The 9,440-nt window shown below is 51.8% G+C and overlaps 1 protein-coding gene across 1 annotated transcript in view; it reads right to left on the bottom strand.

Annotated features, from left to right (window-relative positions):
- Positions 1-907: 907 nt before the first annotated feature.
- CATSPER3 (cation channel, sperm associated 3) overlaps positions 908-9,440 on the bottom strand; it is a 13,015-nt gene continuing 4,482 nt past the window's right edge. The window contains exons 2-8 of the mRNA XM_009586921.1: positions 9,139-9,294; positions 8,162-8,401; positions 4,615-4,797; positions 4,087-4,227; positions 3,340-3,633; positions 2,151-2,311; positions 908-1,007 (exon numbers count right to left, since the gene is read on the bottom strand). Of these exons, the coding sequence (XP_009585216.1) occupies positions 908-1,007; positions 2,151-2,311; positions 3,340-3,633; positions 4,087-4,227; positions 4,615-4,797; positions 8,162-8,401; positions 9,139-9,294 (1,275 nt within the window). The remainder of the gene's footprint in view (positions 1,008-2,150; positions 2,312-3,339; positions 3,634-4,086; positions 4,228-4,614; positions 4,798-8,161; positions 8,402-9,138; positions 9,295-9,440) is intronic.

Raw genomic sequence — 9,440 nt, 5'->3', positions numbered from 1 at the left:
CTAAGCAGCCCCAGTTCCCTCAGCCGCTCCTCATCAGACTTGTGCTCCAGGCCCTTCACCAGCTTCGTTGCCCTTCTCTGGACACGCTCGGTTCCTGCCATAGCGTGCTAACGGGGGACCGTGTCGGAGGTAAAGCGGGTAAAGCGGGGCCGTGCCACGCAGCCCCGCTCTGCTAATTGCCGTTGCCTGCACAACCAGGAGGGGGTCAGGGTGGCTCGTTCCTTGTCATCGCAGGCAGATCGACCGCCGCTGTCATGGCCATCGTGCCCAGGCTTCGCGGCTGTAACTCGGTACCGGTACACCCCGTGCCGGGCGGAGGAACGGCTGGTGCGGAGGAACGCCTGCCGCTCCGCAGGTCTCCTCTTTCCTTCTCCGATTACCCAAAGCCATGTGGGTGTGTTTGCATTAAAAGGAACCCAAGCAGGTTATTCCAAGATGCTAATCAGCATCAGAGCACAGAAACGAGCTGCTTCGTTCAGAGATATCACGATCCATTTCCGTAGCGCGGGTTGCTTTGCTCTGACTCAGAGCAGCCCCTTCGCTATGCCGGGGCTGCTTGATCTCAGAAGGAGGGAGCTGGCAGGGAGAGCACCGGAGGCCTGGGCTCTAGTCCCAGCCTTGCCACAAGGTTTCCAGGAAAAGGACCCGGGCTGTGATCTTTTCCCAGCCCACGGTTTACTCCAGCTCTCAAGGGCGACGTGCCTCCCTCCATCAGCGGCCGCCTGCAGCACGGGGCCAGCACCGGCGGCTGCGCTTCCTCCTGGTCCACGAGCAGAAAGGAGAGCAGATATTTTCTGAATTATTTTTAATCATAATTGTTTCTGGCTTATTTTAATGAAGGTTTGAAGAGGAGGTTGTAGGCAGAGCTCTGACAGCCACCAAGGATCATGTTCTGCCTGAAGAGCTTTTAACTTTTCGTCTTCTCATGATCTGGCAGAGATTTTTCTTTCGTGACTTCCACAATCTCCATCAATATGCCAGTACGTTTGTAATAGTGATGTTGCAACCTGCAGTGAGAGAAGAGCATGGTAAAAAGATCCCCAAATACCACGCAAAATGGGAAGTGTCACATCTAAGGCATACAGAGAACTGCACCCTCTGCAAGCACCCCTCCATTCACCCGGCAGGGCGAGGAGCAATGGAAAGATCCCAAGTATTTTCCATTACGTTGAGCCCCCTGGCTCTGCAGACTTTCTTTAACATCCTTATAAATATTCTTATCCCAAAAGATCAGAGAATGGCAGAAGCGCAGCCCAGGACTGGCTCCGCATCGTATGCCATGTCCTGATAATGCATTCAAAGTACGGGGGGGAAATAATACAGAGACTCCTGACAGTAACCACAGTCACCTGGGGAATGGGGGCAAAAGGGAATTTTTGATATTCAGGGAATTTTTTCTCGACTCGAGGCCAAACCGTGGGTTTTTTAAATAATAGGTACCAAGCTGTGATCATAGGCTTTTATCACATTAAGGTTAACCTTAAGACATGTAAAACTCAGCAGTCTCCATCTGGGGGATTTGTGGGAGGTTTTTCTGGTTATGTGGTTTAGACACTCTGCCCGGGGTTAGTCGTCCCCCAGACAAGATCAGAGAAGTCCATTGCCAAGGCAAAGCACGGGCCAGCCTGCACTACCGCTGTGAGAAGGCAAGTCCTCCTCACCTCCCAAACTTAGGTGCAAACACGTCCTCCAACCCCACTGCCCCCAGAAATCTGGGATGTGCTCTCGCCTCTCTCCCAGGCCCGCTGAGGGGTGGGACATGGGAGCCAGACCAGGGGGATGGAGCCTCACTCGGGGCCGTGCACCCGGGGGACCCCAGGACGTGCCGGGGCTGGGGCGTAATGAAGAACAATGAAGAACGGTGAATTTTCCAGCAGGAAATTGAGCACGTTTGTGATGGACGCTGATCCCACACCGACACTGCACGGTGCTGGGAAATGGCGCTAGCCCTTTCAGTCCCATTTCTAGCCATATGTTGGTACCTTCCTAGACTCTCAGCACTGCTCGTGCTGAGACCAGTAGCATTTTCCCTAGGGAGAACAGCCTCAAAACGTCCATTCGTTCCAAGAAAATAATTCAGTACATCAAAAAGGCATCTGTTTTTGTAACTTGGAGTCTCTCTTGTAGTCACCTGCTCTGCCGTTACTGACCTGTTCAGTGTGTCATCCTGGAGGTCCAGGAACGGCAAATACAGATGAATAAATGGGATGGTGAAACAAAAACCCTCCATAGTGATGACATCAGAGAGGCGCAAAGTCTTTTTGATGTCATCCAGCAGCTCACTGAAACCTTCACCTTGAGCGATTTTGTGCTGTAAAAAAGAACAAGCCCAGGAAGAAAATGTTGTTAGCAAGAAGGAGGTGACACTTAGGACTGTCACCCTGCAGACCCCTACATGGGCTTCGCACCGGCTGTGGGCTGGAAACGGGGCTGTTTGTGACCCCCATCCCCAATGCACTTTTGGAGCAGCCAGACGTGCCAGGCGGTGCGGGAGCTGACGGGAGGGGGATGCCTGTCCCCGGGGAGGCAGCCCGGGGTCTCCCCAGCACCCACCCAGGCAGGCAGGTCCTGTGGCTCTGCAGGGACCCCCACCCCTGCCCTTGGGGTGGGACCCAAACCACTGACCCAAATCGGTCACTCAGTCTAGTACTCGAACCAGTGATTTTCTGGCCCAAAGGCAAGAACACTCTCAACCAAGCCATCCTGAACTGATTATTTTTAAATTACATTTGTTAAAAGCAAGAATGAGCAGAAGAGTTGGTGGAAGCAGGGAGTCACGTTGCTCTAATCATTTACATTTCAGTGACAGCTTTACTGCATTTATTTCAAGTCAGCTTTGCAAAAGCCCTTTATCAAGCAGTGCACAGCTCTCCTACAGACGCTGCAGCATGTGTTTCAAGCCCGTAGTAGCATTTTGGATATGTCGCATCAACGGGCTGCGAGAGCACGGGAAGGAGCACAACCTCCCTCGAGCGCTTGCAGAATGTGAGTCCAAGCCATTTCTGGACAGGGCTCTTGGCTTGACATGACCTAAAAGGATTTCTTTTTAAACTTCTCTTTGAAGTTAAACAAACTCAGACAAAACACATCAAAACTGATTAAGAGTTTTTCTCCACCTTTATAATACTTTAACCGCTATGTGCCATCATAATACTTCTGGCCGCACATGTGATGACCCCACCAAAAAGCCATATAGGATCTACAGTCTGGATGATATAAAAATGGGCAAGGAAAGAAAAGGAAACTTTTCCTCCACTGAAAGCAGTTCATCCACGCCCTGTTAAACAACATCTGACATTTGGAGACAGTGCTATCCACCCACGACTGACCACAGCCCACCTGCTCGAGCGTGACTTGGTTGCTCACGTTCTTCCCCCGCTTTTTCAGGATCTTCTGTCTCTTGGCCCAAACAGCAGCCTTCTTCGCTGCTTTGCAGTCCTGTTCGTGCTTCTGAGTCAAGTCCTGCCAACACCAAACCGCAGGGATGCGAGTGAGGCCCCGAGCACCACTCAGCTGGTGGGTCACGAGATCGGTCAAGAAGACTTGGGCTTCAAAAAACCCCTGGTCCAGCTCCAGCCCCGTGCAGCAGCCAGAGGTGTTAAGCGGGACCACCTCGGGGCTGGTAGCCGATAGCTGCTGGGGAGCAGATGCCTCTCGCATAGGATGTGCCATATTCTTCCAGCATACCCAGCTGCCCTGGCCCTGGCTCCACGCAGGGGTTCATTGCAGAAGGGCCAGAGGCAGCTACAAGACCACGAGAGCAGCCCTGGGTTAAACGGAGGCAGAATCAGGTTATGGCTGAGAGGAGCTGGGTGCCAAGTGTGCGCCCAGGGGAGCTGGGGGCTGGCTGTGCTGGAGGAACGGCAGGCGTGTAGACATGACCCAAAAAGGGGACCGTGAGGAAAGATACACTTATTCTGCCTGGGGACTGGGGACTTCTGTATCCAGGATGTTTCTAGCTGCACCAGAAGCCAACTTCTGCAAGCAGCCAAGCACCAGCTTTCCAACCAGAGCCTGTTAGCTGGCAGCACACGCTCACACACGCTCACACACGCGTGCACACTCAAGGCACAGAGCTCGCATGACCTGGGTTTTGGTAATCACAAGTGCAATCAAAATACTGAAGAAGATGAAGTGGCCCAGCAAGATGAACACGACTATGAACACGTGGCTGCTCATAAACCCATAATGATCCATCTTGCGCTGTAAGTCTGTCCAACCATCAACCTGCAAATGTATTTAAGCAGACCAGAGAGTTAGTTCCAAACCACAGCATAACTCACAAGCCATATGAAATCTTCCTCTTCTTTTTCTTTCTTTTTTAAAACCGAGCACGGTTTCTCTGTTCCTCAGAGGTCCAGGTTTAAATCAGCTGCTACAGATCCCTTTGCTGTCAGCTTCAGAGACTTTCCCCTCTGAATTTGCAATACTGGGTAGGGAAGTTTGTCCATCAAAGCAAATTTTCACAGGGATCTGGAATATGAGTTCACTGCCAAGCAGTTCATGCTCTCCCTAATGAAGTCACAGGTTAATCAAAGGGCTTCTTCAGCAGCACTCCAAAATCTGCACTTTGTCATTTAGCTGAGACAGACTGGAAAATGCTGCTGTACTTACGGTTACTAAACTGAAGAGCGTGAAGAGGGCAGCCTTCAAGCTGCCCCAGTTTTCAATGTCTCCGGTTTTTGGATCTCCATACCATCCATGTCCCAAAACGGCAAACACACACATCAGCAGGCACAGCAGGATGAGGGCATACATCACTGTCTGCACCGTCTGGCCAAGAGTCTCTGTGAAAACCTGCAAAAGGAAAAACAAATGTGTGCTCCGTAGGTGAGGGAGATGCTCGGCGGGGATGAAGGCTGGGAAGCAGGGCTGGGGATGCGGGAGGTGATAGCCTCCCTGGAGCACCTCCGAACCAGTTCCCTTGTGTGCATCCACAGGGCTGTACTGGGAATTAAGGAGAGGGAAGGGGCAACCACCACGATGCATGGGAGCATGACAAAATCCAGAGGCTGTGGCTGTGCATCAGCCTCTTGGACTGGGAAATGGCCCTTGTAGGGCTCAGTGGTGAGTAAGTGCTGCACAGTGGCAAGACCAAGGGCTGCTTGGTCCCAGAAGCATCGCACCTAGCACACAGGGGCTTCTCACTGCCTTTTGAAATACGGACAGGTTACTAACGGAGTTGATAAAGGATACAGTTGTTCCCAAGCTTCTGCATTAATAAATTAGCTGAATAAAAACGAGCAGTGCTATTAACCCTTGTGCCTTGGGGTCTGAGCACAAACTGGAGGTAGAACGATATCTTTGCTGCCCTCACCGTCCAGCTGCTCCTCCCTATGCAGGATGGGCCAGGATGGGAGACAGGAGTCCGCAGTCGTCTCTCATCCCTCTGTGGTTGCCCAGCTTGGGAAAGCCCCAAGCAAAGCCCGGGGTCACCGGGAAGGGACATGATACTGCTTCTGAGCCCATCTCACTGCTTGTAAGGACCTGCATATGACACCAACGTATACAAAGACACTCCTGGGAGTTGCTGGGAGTGCTGGATTGGTGAACTGAGCTTATCGTTGGTAACGACTTTTAGGCAAATGCAAACTTTCCCATGAACTCCAAATCACAGACAACTACGTGCAGTCTCTTGCATCCACGTTGCATTACTCTGGAAAGCAGCGGCAGCATGGGCTGGCTGCTCCCCCGGTAACACTGGACCTGCTAGTGCCGGGGGGGGCTTACGCAGTGCACCCATTCAAGGACTGTCCATCCATCATCTCCGGCTGTCAAGAGCAGCTCAAGTTAAAGCTCTGAGCTGCTCGGATGGTACTGCCTCGAGGGGATGTTTGTGCAGAGGTAGAGCAAGGGGCTCTTCCCAGTCTCCTCCGGCTGCCGACACCCCGAGATGGGTTAAGGACTCCTGCTTTTGCAAGCCTTGCCTGCTCCAGATGATCGTCCCACCACGCTACGCATGGGGCAGCAGGGAAGGACAGCATCCAACGCAGAGACAACACATGCAACTGCATCATCTGCAGAACCATCTCAGAAAACCCAAACTAGTCCAGCCCTAAACCCACCGAGTTTGGTATGAGATCCTGAGGAGCCGGCGGAGGGTTTCCCTGCCTCCCTGCACACGTAGGTCTCTCCAGCAGGCGCAGCACAGGACCGGCAGGGGAACAAAAGCCATTCAACCCCAAAAATCAGGTGACATTTTTGCCAAGTTATGTCATGGCGTTGGGCTGTGGCACGTGGTCATAAAGAAAACCAGCCACCCAGAGCTGGGGGTGACAGGAGGGCCCTAAAACGCTCCCAGCAACTGCGGGCTGGCGAGTGCCTCCGGCGCAGGACCGTCACCTCCTTGTCGATTGCCAAGGCTTCTCCGGCTGCTTCAGGAACCGCTGTGGAGTCCTACGAGCTTTTATTAAGACGGAGCTTTGTGGTTCGCAGTCTGCACAGCTAGTAAACTACATTGGAATTAATCCCAAATATATTTTTAAAAAAGCAGAAAAGTCGATTTTTTTCTACTTTTTTTTTTTTTTTTTTTTTTTTAAAACAGAACAACCTGGCATTTTTAAAGTTTATTTTGAAATTGAAATAAGGATGAATGGGGCCTACACTAAAACAGGGATTGCAGCTAACAGAACGTCTCTGTATGGAATACAACAAGGAAATTATATCCTCAAGGTGGAAATTTATTGCTCCAAGGTGGAAGGCAGAGTGTTTTAAAGAGGTTTTTAATTAATAAAGGGAAACGTGCCAAGAATGTGTTGCATGTTTGAGCTCTCTGCATTAAATACTGCTAACCTGTTGAGGGCTAATTTAGGCTTCAATTAATAAATTACAATACACACAGAGGCATAAACAACCTCCTGCACCTTCAGCAAAATGCATTTAGACAGCCCTATCACATTTTAAAACAAATTTTAGGCAAAGAGGTGTTGTCTCTTGGGATGCCAAGTGGCTCAGGGCACTTGTCCCTTCAGGTCAGGAGACAAAGGCAAGTACCAAACACCCCTGGAGCTGGAAAGCAGCGGCACGGCAGGGCTTTGCAGGGTATTTATAGCATCCCTGGAACAGGAAGGGACTGTGAGAGCCTAAAGAATTTTCCTCTTTGGTATTTTTTTCCCCCAGTAATGCCATTCTAGGCATTCCCACCCAAAGCCAGGATGCACTTTCCCAGTGGCCCCAGTCCCTTAGGTGTTAAGTCCCACCGACTTCCATCAAAACCTAGTGTTGCATGGCCCAGATTTTCAAAGGCATTTAGGCTCTTAAACTTGCAGATTTGTGCTGAGTGGGATTTTTTTTCAAAGCACCTCAATGTTTTAAGTGTCTCAGGGGGGAACGGTGCCAAATCTTATCCTACAGGTTTTCTTCCTCGTGGTCCCCAGACAAGGCATCTCCTGGCAGTGAGTTCCACAAGTGCATAGCGTGAGGCTCAAACCAACAAACACACACTTGCCCTGATTTAAATGCCTCCCCATTTTGCCATGCATCAATTTGCTCTCTTATAATCAGCCAGACCAAACTGGAGCATCTGATCCCCCATGCCGAAACCGTTCATTATTTCATGTGCTTCTACATGTCCTCCCTTCTCCCAGCAACACAGAATAATTAACATATAAAAGTCTGGTGATAAGTAAAGTTTACGATCCAAACTAGAGGAATGAAGGCTCAGAAGTGAACATTATAAGAGCCCTGTGCCCATAAACATCCCACTTCTGGTGGGCTACCCAGCCAATTAATTACACGCAGAAATGCTGGCTGAGCATTCATTGCCTACATAAGCTCCTTGCTGAAAAACAAACCTCCAGAGTAGTCAGGAGAAAACTAAGTAGGAGATGGCGTGCTGGAGAAAAAAATACACACAGACCAAGAATAGGACGTGACCTATGTGTTATAGGAGTTTTTTTGCATCTACTCTGCGGTAGTAAAAAAGAAAATCTCTCCTCTCCTTGGGGGAAGGAGAAACAGGGGAAAAAACCCAATGGCCAAGCCATGGGCTTCTTAAAAAATCAGGAATTATTAGTTTTCGCCTTTGCTCACGAGCTACCGCAAGCATCAGCCCCTCTCGGGCCAGGCGGCCCCCGACACCTGGGTACAGCAAAGCCTCCCCCCGCCCCTGGGCTTGGATCCCCCCTCTCTGCTGTGCCTTAACTAGAGAGCAGTGCTTTACCCTCATCCCGCTGCCGCGCTTGATGGGCTTGAGTATGCGGAGGGTCTGGAGACCTTCGGTCGTCCCCTCCAGGTGGGTGCACGCGGCGGTGTCTGCGGGCGAGGCATGCGGGAGGAAGGCAACGAGGAGGATGGCGGCATCCAAGATGTTGTAGCTGCTCTTCCAGTAGGCAATGGGATCCACGTACAGCTTCAGCAAAAGCTCGGTGGTGTGAATAGCGATGCAGAAAGCATCTGTGACCTGGAGAGAGGAGGAGGTGAGCCCGGGCAGCTGCCTGTGGCTGCCAGACCCCACGTGCCAAGCCAGCACTTTCATATTAAATGTCCCCAGCAACGTCCCTCTGCCCACGGGGACCGTTTCAAACGCAAGCCGAGTTCATCCCACCGCAGTCGTCATCACGGGTCACTGCCCAGCACGGGAGGGTCCTGGCTGCATCCCAATGCACCAGGCACCCCATCGGCCCCTCGGAGCTGGGCACGCGCCGCTCGCTTCCCCTCGGAGCCCGGTCCTGCAGCCAGAGCTCTTGGAAACCTCCGACGCTCATGACTGGGTTTCTTGACATTAGCCAGGCCTAGCTATATATTACTGGGATATATAATTAAGGCTCAGAGGTTTGCGTACAGTAGCTGGCTTGTGTAAGACAAGGAAATCAAGGAGTGTGACCAAGAGGGATTTTTCAATGTGAAAATTGAGTATTAAAAGGGTGCTTAAAACTAGCTGTGCTAAAACCACGAGGGTGGAAAGGGCTGCCATGGAAAGGGCCGAACAATTGCATTTTAAGAACAATAACTATCAAATAAGTGAAGCGATCTGAAGCTGAAATGCGTTGCAGCCAGGCCCTGGGCTGGTGCAGACAATGGCGCGGGGGAGGACGGTGGGCTGGCAGCCACCCCGAGCGGCCGCGGGGGCCAGACCCTCACCCCCTCCGTCCCTCCCCTCCTGGCCACGGCACGTGGGAGAGTGCCCCCATGCCTCACCTCGAAAAAGGTACCCCGGCACAACCGGGAGCGGTGGCTGGTCTCCAGGGCCAGGGAGACGGCGTTGATGGAGATGATGCAGATCATGAGCATCGTGAATTTGCGGCTGCCCAGCAGCCTGCGCAGGGAGGCACAAAACTTGGTGTCCTTTCTCCTCTCAGAAACAACGGCAGAGCTGGAGGGAGCTCTTGCAGTTTGCTGTCGTTTTTTTGTTGGTTTTTTCCATGACCCACCCCAGCAGCCGGACCCGGCTGGAGCTCCTGCTCCTGTCCCAGTCCTCCCTTCACCCAGGGACCCCAACC

Source organism: Fulmarus glacialis, unplaced genomic scaffold (assembly GCF_000690835.1).
Source record: "Fulmarus glacialis isolate BGI_N327 unplaced genomic scaffold, ASM69083v1 scaffold5951, whole genome shotgun sequence".
NCBI classification, from domain to species: domain Eukaryota; kingdom Metazoa; phylum Chordata; class Aves; order Procellariiformes; family Procellariidae; genus Fulmarus; species Fulmarus glacialis.
The sequence above is the reverse complement of the archived record's forward strand: the minus strand, read 5'-3'. Positions and strand labels throughout refer to the sequence as shown.